This window comes from Canis lupus, chromosome 1 (assembly GCF_003254725.2).
Source record: "Canis lupus dingo isolate Sandy chromosome 1, ASM325472v2, whole genome shotgun sequence".
Lineage (NCBI taxonomy): Eukaryota > Metazoa > Chordata > Mammalia > Carnivora > Canidae > Canis > Canis lupus.
In genome coordinates this window covers 59,265,891-59,279,028 of record NC_064243.1, presented here as the reverse complement: position 1 = coordinate 59,279,028, position 13,138 = coordinate 59,265,891, and the positions used below count along the sequence as shown (strand labels likewise).

The 13,138-nt window shown below is 42.8% G+C and overlaps 1 protein-coding gene across 1 annotated transcript in view; it reads left to right on the top strand.

Annotated features, from left to right (window-relative positions):
* The first annotated feature begins 297 nt into the window (after positions 1 to 297).
* MAN1A1 (mannosidase alpha class 1A member 1) overlaps positions 298 to 13,138 on the top strand; it is a 166,638-nt gene continuing 153,797 nt past the window's right edge. Inside the window, exon 1 of the mRNA XM_035705084.2 lies at positions 298 to 939. Coding sequence (XP_035560977.1) covers positions 313 to 939 — 627 coding nt within the window. The 5' untranslated portion in view covers positions 298 to 312. The remainder of the gene's footprint in view (positions 940 to 13,138) is intronic.

Genomic DNA, 13,138 nt, shown 5'->3' with positions numbered 1-13,138 from the left:
GGCGGCTCGGCCGGCGCGGCCGCGGGAGGGCGGGGACCCGCGGGAAACTTTACGCGCCCCGCTCGCGATGACATTTCTCCGTTTGTGTCCCCGCAGGGGCCGCGGCCGGCCGTGTGCCGCGCCTGCCTGCTCGCCGGAGGAGCTGCCCCTGGGCGGAGACCCGGAGAAGAGCCGCTGCCCCGGGGCGTACCTGCGGCGCAGCCCGGGGGCTCGGGCGGCCTGGATGCGCAGGACGCAGCCCCGCGGCCGCTGACGCCGCGCGGCGCCGAAGTTTGGCTGCTGAGCGGCGCGGGCGCCCCGGCGGCTGCGGGGATGCCGGTGGGCGGGCTCCTGCCGCTCTTCAGCGGCCCCGCGGGCGGCGGCCTGGGCGGGGGGCTCGGCGGCGGGCTCGGCGGCGGGCTCGGCGGCGGGCTCGGCGGCGGCGGCAGGAAGGGCTCGGGCCCCGCCGCCTTCCGCCTGACGGAGAAGTTCGTGCTGCTGCTGGTGTTCAGCGCCTTCATCACGCTCTGCTTCGGGGCGATCTTCTTCCTGCCGGACTCGTCCAAGCTGCTGAGCGGGGTCCTGTTCCACTCCAGCCCCGCCCTGCCGCCCGCCGCCGACCGCAAGCCCGGGCCCGGGGCGCGCGCCGAGGACGCGGAGGCGGAGGGGCGAGCCCGGCGCGGCGACGGGGACCCCGCGGCCGCCCTGGAGGACAACTTGGCCCGGATCCGCGAGAACCACGAGCGGGCTCTCCGGGAAGCCAAGGAGACCCTGCAGAAGCTGCCCGAGGAGATCCAGAGGGACATCCTGCTGGAGAAGGAGAAGGTGGCCCAGGACCAGCTGCGCGACAAGGCGCTGGCGAGGCGGCTGCCGCCGCTGGACTTCGTGCCCCCGGTCGGCGCGGTGGCCCGGGAGCCGGCCGACGCCGCCGTCCGCGACAAGAGGGCAAAGATCCGGGAGGTGAGTGCCCCGTGCCGCAAACCCGCCTTTCCGGGAGGGAAAGGCAAACCCTTGAAACTCCAAAGACTAACGTTGCGGTGTCTGGGGACGCGGAGGTAGGTGTTGCGCTTCCTCCAGGTGCAGTGGCAAAGGCTCCTTCCTTTTCCTTCCCCTCCCCCTCCCACTATCCTAGTAGATGTGGCCAGTTACGAGCTGAGGTCGGACCCCCATGCTTTTACCTGCGTGCCCTGGTAAGCGTGAACCGCGAGAGCAGGTAGTAAGTACGTGGGCAGGTGAGGCGCTGCGCAGACCTCCGCTTTCGCGGGCCGCTGCGCGCCGAATCGCCCCTGAGGACGTTGGCAGTGACGGTCCCAAACCGCCCCCTGTGAAGGCTTGGACGCGCCTGGAAAGGGAAGGATGAGTGCAAAGGCAAAGCATTAATCACGCAGGATAGAAAGGTGCTAACAGCGAGCCAGCACGCCCCGGCCTTGGGTCACGTGGCCTCGTCCTGCCAGGTGACATCCTGTGTGCACTTACACATTATAGAGGTGAAACTTGAGAACTTCCTATCAGAAGGGGGCACACTGTTGTTGGCATTCTTAAAAAACGAAAAATTCAGAAAGCCGGACCTCCTGTCTCTTGCATTTCTCGTGTAGTCAGGGGAAAAAAAAAAAAAAAAGAGTATTTTATGGGATGCAACAGGTTGGCCTCCATGCGGCACAGAGATGACGAACTTTAATCCAAGACAAACGTGGACTTTGATAAGCCTTCCATCATTTAGTGCTTGTAATTTACAAGGTGGCACCTGGAGCATAAGGCTACTTCCCCGGCTTAAAGCTGAGGGGGACCTGGGAGGTCATTTAAGAGTGTCAGTTTAAAGATGACATTTGAGGAGCCCAAAGCTCCAGAATCAGTTAGTGACCAACTCAGGACTTGAAGCCAGAACTTCCTCCCTGTCACCTGTCACCAGTCCCCAAGGCTCTTTGTGGACACGCTTCCTTCCACAGCTAGTGTCCTGTGTGAAACTCCGCCAGCCTGGATTTTTAACACGATTCAAGAGCTGTAGGAAACGTATTAAGAAGCACTTCTTCCCAAGTCCCCTTGCTTCCGATTTCTGAAATGCATTATAAAGTGGAAGTAGTATTTTGACATTTAAAAAAAAATTCAGAGTCTCCGTGAAAATACATTTTGTGTTTTGCCATTGGGTAGGTAATCAGAAGAGGAAGCGTTCTCCTTCTCCCGTTTTCAGAGAGTAAACAGAATTTTGAGTTGGCGAAGAGGTGTTTAGCTTGAGTAGCTGCAGAATGGAGGCAGCTTGATTGTTAGAGGATTTGTGACTCTAGTATAAGACTAGATGAATTTGGTTAAGCTGTAATTGAGCAACTTAAAGTGGATTTGGGTCCCTTTCAGTTTGCCCTAGACCCACAGAGGTGCCTTCATCCTCCTGTGCAGATAGCTTCCTTCCAGTCCATCAGCTTTTCTGCGTTGGGACCCTCCCTCAAGGCATAGAAGCCCAGACTTGGAGGAGTGGATTTTATGCCCTCAGACAACTCTGTCTAGGAGATTCCCTTCTCCATGAAATCCTGTCAGGGATACCAAACCAGGAAAGTGGATAAAAAGCTCAGTTTCTCACCAGTTTCCCTCACCTCTTCATCTCCCATCCTCCTTAAAAAGATCCAAACAGAACCCATAGGTAAATTAACCCCAAATCTCTATGTTCATGTTTTCCTTACATTTAAAACAGTGTCATTGACACATTTCATGCCTCTAAATTCCTATGAAGCTGCCAGTTAGGGCGGATTACAGTTGTCCGAGGAAATTATTTTAAATACTAAAGATGCAAGAATGTTGAAAAGCTATCGGTACCAACCAATAGTGATTAAAAGTGCATTTAGAGCAGAAGCAGTGGGAATTCAGGACAGCACATTCACAGTATGCCTATCTGCCCCTATTAGATCCGTGTTATCTGTCTCCGTAAATCAAAAGGTCTTAATTAGCCATGTAAAGAAAATTTATGTAGCCTTCTGTATCTGTGTGGTGCTAACATCTTAGCACTTAGATGTTTTGAAACTGCCCAGTCTTGCATAAAGTGGTGGAACTAAATGTGTTCTTTAAAATTCCATGTTGCCGTGAGAACCCAAAAAAGCTAGCATTAATTAGCTTCAGTATTTAGTCAAAAGCTAATGGGAAGAAATGGATTATGGTTTTTCATCAGATTAGTTCAGGCAGATGTGTTCCTTTGTAAACCAAAAAAAAAAAAAAAAAAAAGTAACTAACTCCTGCTACTCTAAACTGTGCTGAAAATGCTCAGTTTTAGAAAGGAAAGAGTGGTTACCTATTGTGACTAGAGCACAGCACTTTTAACTTCACACTTTTATATTTAGTTTTTGGTACCACCATGGACTTTTTGTCATGGACCAGTGGGTCTTTGCCTTGTTTTTGATCTTTATTATTACTGTATTTTCTAGTTCTCTCTATATACTTAGGTTCTCTATCACACTTGAATGTACTAACAGTTTTATACCTAAAATTTAGAAAGTATGGGCAAGTCTAACATGTTGAGAGCCTAGACTATAATTTTTGAGCCAAACATTTATTTTGTAAATTTGGTTTAAAGACAGCTAATACTGTTTTTATATTGCCAACACAATTGTGTTACTGGTACTTTGGTAAATTTTTAATAAATTTGTGCCTAGAGAAGACAGTCATAATTTCAAATAGGATATTACCTAGCTCCTTTCACAAAAAGGTATTACGTGCTTTCCAGTACTAATTTGATGGATGGTAAATCTTTGACGTAAAACTTAAAATTGAAATCAAGAATCCCCCCGCCCCCATAAAAACTTGTAAATAAATCAACTCCGGAATTTCCCTGAATTTTTGTTTTCACAAGTTTAATCTTTTTAAAACTGTATTCAGGTTATCTTTAGCATTAAAAAGCAGTGTTAAAAATAATGAAGGACAGAAGTTAAAATAGCACGATGAAACTTTTAAAAGAATAGTCTAGTTTCTCTTCTATCTTAACCCTTTTTTAAAATCAGGAAGCTTTTTACTTTTTTTGTGTGTGTTTTGTGTTTTGTTTTGTTTGGAGCCTGTACAAAGAACTTGGCGCTGTCCTTTAGCATTAGAGCCATAATATTAATTTAGAGGATGAATAATTTTGGTTTTCATCTCCTGGAATTATGGGGAGTCATAGGGGCTGAAGACAAGTTGTCAGAGGCGATTCCTCCCTCCTCAAGCTGGAATCTCTTACCAACCTAAATGGGGTAGGAGTGAAAGGGCTGACAGTCAGCTTTGGGTCTCTCAGGTAAGGCTTTAGACTTGGTCAGCCATGGAGGTCATGGTTGTCTTTAGGTTTCTCAAAGCATTCTTTAGTTTCTTATTCCGGACCTATTTATATGATCATAAGTTTAAAGAAAATGTTCGTATTGATGGCTAAAGGTTAAAATATATTTTTATGCCTTACACTAGCCTTACGTGGTTCTTGCGTCTGTCATTTATGTCAACCATTGGTGATTAACCCTTTTATTTAAGGTTAGGAATAATCTACCATGACACACTAATATTTTTATTTTGAAAACTTTCAATTTATTTGTATGGATAGTTCTGGCATGGAAAATCATATTTGCAAAATAATAAAAGCCAGAATTTGAAGATCTGGCTCCAGAGGAACTTAAATACCCTTGGGTTACCTCACCTGTTCTGCTCATCCTACTCTGAAACATACCTGACGTTGACAATAGGCAAATGCAAGATTCCCCCGCTCTTAGGTCTTTACCCAGAACATGTAGGTCGAGTATTTCTAAAAATTTTTTCTCTTTAGTGAGTAAAGGAATAAGTTAAGATTTCAACAGTGTGAGTGCTAGAATAGATGCTGACCGTTGAACTTTAATACATGAAAGCATGAAAAGATTGTTAATGGATGATCAGTTTCGTTCAACTTAATTTTTTCTAAGCTATTGATAATTTGAGGGGAATATTCTCTTTCCCTCTTATCAGGTAACTTAAGATTCATAGGCCTTAGAACCTAGTTAAGGCATGAAAAGTGGTAAAAAAAAAAAAAGTGCATTTTCAAGTCAATGCTTCTGTATTTTTTAGGGGAGCTGGTAAATAAACCATCCTGAGAAATTTATCTTAGTATTTCACATGTAGAATAAGTGCCTTTGTATGAAATCTGAGTTTGTTGGAATTCAGTAGAAAATATTCAATATCTATATTGAATTATTCTATAAAGCTGTAGTAGCACAAATTCTTCAATAGAGTTTAAAGTATGTGTCTCAAGGTCAGAGGGGAGGAATATCAGCAGATCAGTGAGTGATGAGAGAGAAATAAATATACGTGGGTAGGTCAGAACTATGCTGGAACCTGCTTCTACTCCAAAGTCCAATAGAGAACCCGTGACCTGTTAAGTTCTTTATAACCTACAAAACCATAGAAATGTATATGTTTGTCAAAGATAAGTTCTGATTGGTCAAAACAGGATCATCTACCCCATGGATTCCAGAGATACTATGAAATGCTTTTCCCCTAAGCAGACAAAAATGGTAAAGGAGTAATCAGTATTTGGTAGTTTAAGGAAGAGATTCTTTCTTTGGCAAAATTAAGTCATGACTTTTCTTTCAGTTCTTAGCCTAGTGTCTTGTTTAGTGTTACATAATTGAACCACCTCTAATCAACACCCCCTTAACCCTCCCTCCCAAACATGTTTAAAAATCCTTTACACAATCTATACAGATTTTTTCTTTACCAACCATATTCCATAAAAATTATAACCCTCTGAATTTTAAGAGTTAATGTACACTCTAAGTCATAAAGTATTGTAACTGTATGCGTCCTTAGAGATAGTTCAGCTTGCTCATTTTACGGGAGATGCAACTGAGGCAGAGGTTATTCTGGAAATCACATTAGAGTTGAGTTGAGGATGGAAGCCCAATCCTTGGTGAGTGTTGCTCACAATCTTAACATGGTTTGCCTCCTAAATAAAATGCCACAGAAGTATATAAATGGACTGGCCATATTCATTATTTGCAGACTCCAATGTAGAATGAGTACAGAACACAACTCTGCAGTATTATCTGACCTTATATTAGTTAAGTTATATTAACTCTAGTAATTCATTTTAAAATCTCATTAGTGGCATGATTTAGAAGACCTCTTCGTTTTGAAGCCACCCAGGAAAAGTTTGATATGACATTTTTTTTCCGTTTATAAAGATCTCGGCAAGAAGCAGAGGCATTTGCAATCATTCAGTTGGACATTCTTTACAAAAAGAGGTGGGGAAGCAAAAGGGAAGAAGAAGAGAAGAGAGCTTAGGGAAGAGGAGTGTGACAGCATGGGGGGAGCTCTTTAAACCATAAACGTTCATAGTCTTTTGACATTGTGTGATGTATGACAGAGGAATTGACAGCTAGCCTGGAGGACTATATTTTTTAAAAAGTAGACATACGTTTAAAAATTACAACAAGCTATGGGCTCTTTATAGTAGGAGCACAGGTCTCCCAAGTAGGTCCTAGAGAGTCTTGGGATGCCCTTGACTGTTTGGGCCTCATCCACTTGCTTGCAGCACCGTGGTGTAGTGTGGTGTGAGAAGGGCTGGTGTGGAGGCAGGTGACCAGGACCTGAATCTCTTCCATTTACAAGCTTTGTGACCTTAGGCAAGTTGCAATTGAATCTTTCAGAGCTTCAGTTTTCTCATTTGTAAAATAAATACGGTAATGGGCACCCGGTTTTGAATGTGATCCGTCCACAATGGAGCACTTAGAATGGTATCAGGCAGGCCCTGAATGTAGGATAAATGCTACTTGCTGTTATTACTGTTATTAGTCACTACCTAAAGCCATCAACCTAAGATTACTTTGTTTTATAACCTTTGGTAAATCAGGAAGTGGATAATGAATTTTCAAAAAGTTACCAAAAACAGTTCCAATTCCATTTGGTGCTTAAAAGGATACATTTCCAGTTCATCAAGATGATCTTTCCAGACAGCTATGATTTTATTGTGTCACTGTCAACTCTGATTTTCTCGGATTCCTTCCCAATTCCAAAAAAATTGTAGGTACCTTGAAAAAGATATACCTCTTCAGCTTCTCCACTTCAAGGATTTGATAATTTGTCTCTCTGATAGTCAGAGGTTCTTGTTCCTAAAGTGCTACCTTCTCATACTAATCCCAGTGCTTGACTTACTTCCTTGGACATTGAAACCGCTCCCCGAAATAGAAAGAGAAGTTGAGTAAAGTGCATTTTAACCGGTTTTATCCCTGGAGGAATGTTTTTAAGAAGTGAGAAGAAAATTATTTCAGACTTGACAGAAGTTTACTTAATTATGATCAATGCTGTACTCAGAGCTCAGTCGATCACCTAAGAATCAAAAGTCACGTACGTCAGTTGTACTTTGTAACTCAAAGATGTTGCCCATCTTTGAGAGCCGTGAATGGAGATTTATTAGGGTTTCCAGCCCAGAAAGACCTCTGAGATCCTGAAGCCCAGTACTCATTTTCCACATGAGAGACGGGGCCCAGCGAGCTGTGACTTCCTGAGATTTCCCCCAGTGCACCGGCCACGTCAGAGTGGGAACTACCTCTTAGCCTGAAGGCCGCACTCCGCCTGTGATTTTTTGACTCTAATGAGAACATATGTTTTGGAGGCTGGCTGGCTGGCCCTCCCTCCCTCCTCAGCCCTGAGTGGCAGGCCAACCATCCTAGAGAGAGGAACCTCTCCTCTAGGTGAGGACTGCCTGAGAGAGCAGTGACCCCCCCCCCCTTCCCCCACGGGTCCCTGATCAAGACTTGTGTGATCATTAGGTACTTGAAAGGAAACGAAATGAGATTAAGGCTTAAGAGCATTTAAAAGGCGCAGACAGCCCTCCTTTCCATCCTGAATGCCTGGCAGTTGCTTTAGGTACATTAGAGCCCAGCAGTCCTGCAGATAATCCAGAACAGAGATAATAAAATTAAAAAGCTCGCCATCCTTTGTATTCACTTGTCTTTTGTAACTAGAGCGCGTCGCTCACTTCCTCTTTCCTGTCAGTCCATTTGTCTCCCTGGTTATTAAGCTCATCAAAGGGCCAGGCCCGAAACTGCCCCCCTGCCTTCCCATCACTCTCCCACTGTAGCCTCCGCTTTAGCAAGCGCGGGCCTTATTATAGTAACTCTTATTTGCACTTCTTCATGCTTTTGTGTGGGGGCCCCCCCTGTGTGTGGATTGTCCCGTCCTCAGTCCTTACTGTGAGGGCGCTGGGTGTGAGAGGAAGCATGGAAGAGAGAGGTGAGAACCCGAGGAAGGACGCCAGCCTGCACAGGGGCAGTCTAAGAACGGCACAGCGTGCGCTCACAGCGTTTTTGCTGCCTGTTTGCTGAGGCTGCGGGTTATGAGGAAGGGTGTGGCCGTGGGGCACGTTCACAGGCCTGTGGTGGAGAGTGAACTCAAGACCGTGCAAAGGCCATGCGCTCCTGCGGGAATCTCCATCTACCAGCCCTTTCTCACTGAATGGTCTTTTCAAAGTCCTGTGAGGGATACCTGGGTGGCTCAGTGGTTGAGCGTCTACCTTTGGCTCAGACGTGATCCCTGGTACCGGGATGGAGTCCCACATCGGGCTCCCTGCATGGAGCCTGCTTCTCCCTCTGCCTGTGTCTCTGCCTCTCTCTCTCTCTCTCTCTCTCTCTCTCTGTGTGTGTCTCTCATGAATAAATAAAATCTTAAAAAAAAAAGAAAAGTCCTGTGAGGAGCAATTGATTCTTCTAAGGGACCAAGATGGCCCATGGATAGGAGGTGAGGGCTCGTGGTCCATGCGGGGGTGGCCATGTCCAGCTTTCCTGAGCTCATGTTTGGGCATGACTGTCTGACCCTAGCTCCCCTTTCACAAGAATATGTGCTGGCACTGCTAAAATGGTGGTTTCCTCACTGTATCTCTCTCCGGGCCTAATGCAAAAGGACAGCCCTGTAGAATGATTAAGGAAGCACAGGGGTGTGTTCCCAGTCTCAAAAATCTCATTCCCAGCTGCCTGAAATTTCGCCACCAGTGCCTCCCTTTTGTTGATGTATTGCTTCTTAAAGGCTGCTGTTAAAAGTATATCACTCAAGTTGCCCAGCAGAAATTATTATACTTTGGGATTTGTCATAGCAAGGGTGAGAATAGGTTTCTAGAAGAAGGAAGTGTCTTTCATTGCCTTATTTCATTACAAACCAATGCTGGCTTAGGAAAAAATATTTTGAAAGTACACAGGAATAGAAAAAGGAAAAATATATCCTTCACATTCCTACCACTTAGTCATAGGTAATACCAACACTACTCTGCCCCAAAAGGCTTTTTTCCCCCACGGTTATAACCACACTTTATATACGTGTTTTTGTTTTTTTTTTTTCCATTTTCTTTGAAGTGTCATTTTATGATAATATATGAAATAGATGCATCATAGTTTATTTAACCATTCCCTTTGACCTGCACATCTAGATAATTTCTGTTTTTTTTTTGTTTTCATAAAAATATGCTGAGATAAACACCCTTGTCCATTAGGTGTCCGTCTCATTTTTCATTGCCCCTACCCCTGTAAGTAGGATGTCCTCTTAAATTCCTAAAAGAGGAAATGAGTGAGTCAAAGGATCATAGTGCATTTTGAGTATAATTGGTTTCCAAAACCAATTTATACTTCCACTTGGAATATAGTGAATGTAGTCTGTTGAATCTTGGCAAATTTCATAGGTGATGAATTTTGTATATTTAATTTACCTTTCAACAACATTTTTTCTGTGTTGGTTGACTTCCTTATTGTGAGTTGGATACAACAAGGAAGTTATTAAAGGGGCAGGATTTGGGGAAAAGGCAAAGCGTGGAAGCCTAAGGAGTGGGGTGTCCATTGGAGAAGGTGGCTCTAACAATTATCAGGTTAGTCGGTTATGGGCTCCCAAAGGAGGCAAGGTCTTGTAAGGTGATAGCATTTTATTTTTAAAAAGCTTATAACAACAAAATTTGCTTCTTCCCTGGGTTGGACACTTACGATAAAAAGTACCCTTTATTGATAGGAGTATTTACAAAGCAACTTAGAACAGTCCACTTTTCCTCAGCTAAGACCCAGCCCAGCTCCCATCAACTCATCCTCATTGTTAGGTTATAGTTGGGCTTTTGCATCAGATATCTGAGGAAAGTATTGGTCTCTCTGAAGATCTGGGGAAGGAGGATGGGATCCTTCCTTTTTTTTTTTTTTAGAATTCACCAGGATGGTTTCCTAATATTTTAAGATCATAGTTGAAGATCAGAAATGGTCCAAATAGAATTTTAGAAGTGATTTTAGTGATGCCAGAAAATGGCAAGTCTTACAAAGCTGAATTCTTACAGAAGAAAAATTATGTTATGTATCATATGTTAGAGGCCTTTAGTGTTTTAAATATGATAAATATACATTTTGTTTAAGGTATTTTGAGAATAAAAGAATAGCATAATTTGTTTATGAGATATGGGCTTTTTTTTTCCTACTCCTTCAAATAATGTGTTTTTAGTCATGCATTAAGATAGTGAGGAACTACACGTTTCAAAATGTATTTTTATTCTGACCTTGGTTAATTCATAAAAGTCTGCCAAATGCCAGAACTGTTTAAATTTGGCTTTGAGACTGTGTTAACACGGTGAATAACGATTGACATAAATGTACTATATTATTTTTATAAATTGTGGCTTGAGATGATAGTAATTTTAGAATATTTAGGATGCTGTTCTCTGAGACATGTTATTTTTGGAGTCAACTAGCAGTGTTGAATGTTATAATGCATCTAGTCAACTACAGGTTTTCATCTCATAATTAGAAATGCTTCAACAGTCCATACTGTGTGTTCAGGAGTTATTAGTCTGAGTCAGCAATTTTTAAGACATTCTTATTAAATGTAAAAAGAACTTTATGTAGTAATTGGTGTTTATTTAATACATTGTATACATTTACTCATTAAGCATTTTGTTTAACCCTCATTATTTATGCCTCCCAGGGGTTATTAGAATGTGTGGTGAAGAACTCAGTAGCTCAAAAACACCACCACAAAAAGAAAGCTGGTTGGGTTGGGCAATTTGAGAAGCATAAAAAATGAAGCTGATTTATTAACTACCACTTTAAGCTGCTTTAGCAGTTAGGGTGAATAAAAATTATGAAGTGTTCTATCAGTGATAAGATAAAGCCATAGCATAAGTTAGACATACTTGTTTTCTCTCCCTCCAAGAGTGTAGAATCTCTGTGATATTGACTCTTCATAGTCCTGAATCTGTTCCAGGATTACCATGTGAGAGCAGATAAAGAGCTTCCCCTTTATGTACCCAACAGGTCAGCTAACCCTAGGCCTTAACCAGAATAGGACTCAGTAAATATTTGATGAATGAATATGCTTATTTAAGCAAATATACCAAGAGGAGTTATTACACAGGTTATGTGTGACACACATATCCCCACTTTGTATAATCACATAATCGAAAAATGGTGTCCACTCCTCTTTGGAGCCCCTCCACGTATCCTCATAGGCTACAAGCCATTGTCTTTTGAGGGAAAGCCTGATATTTCATAACAGTCAAAAGTCATTCAGAACCAGATCTAGTGAATAGAGATTAATCAATGTAGGAAACATCTTTTCCCATTTTATAGTTGTTTTCACAGTGATTTATAAAATGAAAAACTATTCATTTTCTTATGTGACTCATAAACTGGCTGTGCAGGTTGTTCATAAGAGAATCTCAGGCAGTTGTAACATTGCTGGAATAAATGTAGACAATTGAGATATTCCTTTGAAAGTCAACACTTAATTGAATATGAAAGTTTGTTTTGGGATCCCTGGGTGGCGCAGCGGTTTAGCGCCTGCCTTTGGACCAGGGCGCGATCCTGGAGACCCGGGATCGAATCCCACGTCGGGCTCCCGGTGCATGGAGCCTGCTTCTCCCTCTGCCTATGTCTCTGCCTCTCTCTCTCTCTCTGTGTGACTATCATAAATAAATTTGAAAAAATAAAAAAAAAAGAATATTTCTTAAAAAAAAAAAAAAGAAAGTTTGTTTTGTTTAAAAGTTAGCCTGGGGGCAGCCCCGGTGGCGCAGCGGTTTAGCGCGCCACCTGCAGCTTGGGGTGTGATTCTGGAGACCTGGGATCAAGTCCCACATCAGGCTCCCTGCATGGAGCCTGCTTTTCCTCTGCCTGTGTCTCTGCCTCTCTCTTCACTCTCTCTGAATGAATAAATAAATAAATCTTAAAAAAAAAAAAAAAGTTAGCCTGCCTTTTTTTTTTTTTTTTTTTTTTAAGCCTGCTTCTTATTTACACTATTTTCTTTCTTAGGTATCTGATTTTGAAATCAGGTAGAGTTCTCATTCATTTCTGTTTATTATTATGTAGAGTTGTGGACTACATTTGAAAAGAGTTGTCATTTTTCTTAGAATTCAATTTTATATGGGAGATACCTAATTAAAGTTAGTTTGGCTCCCCCCCCCACCCCCCAGCAAATATTTTTGAGACAATGTTGTTTTTATAAGTAATGTTTACAGTACCACACGGAAATGAAAAGTAATAGGTTAAGGGTTATTTTCCACTCAAGAAATTAGAATTTAATAAAAATTTTTTCTGTAAGTGTGATATATTGAGAAAGAATCTTGGTCTTCTGTTTCCCAATTAAATATCTTGTAGCTCCTGAGAAGGGCTGTTTCATATAAATAATTGGTAGAAGCTCTGAATTTTATGAATTTGTAAATGGTGCCTTTTCCGATTCATTCTGTAGATCACTATTAGATTAATTTTTCAAAAATATCACTTCTCTCAAAGCCCCTGTCTCAGAGGTTTTAGTGGGCCTCCATTTCCTATGGAGTAGTGTTTCAAACTTCAGCCAGTTTCAGAATCCCTTGGAGGACAAGTTAACGCACACAGATTGCTGGGCTCTGCCCCCAGAGTTTCTGATTCAGCAGATCTGAGTGGGCCCCAGAATTTGTATTTTTAACATTCCCGGTAACTGATACAGCTGGTCCAGTGACTGAAGTGTGAAAAACATTGCTCCAGAATGAAGTCTCCATTCCTTAGGCTGGCATTCATGGTCTTCTATAAATCTGCCTCAGTTTGCCTCTTGAGTTATGGCTCTTAAATTAGGAGGGACTTTAGATTTGGTTATACTAAACCCAAACTGCTTTTGCTAAGCTTTCAGAGTTACCATCTCGAAAACACACCTAATTAAGGGCTTCGCCTTGTTTATTTTATTCCTATCATTTGGAATGTCC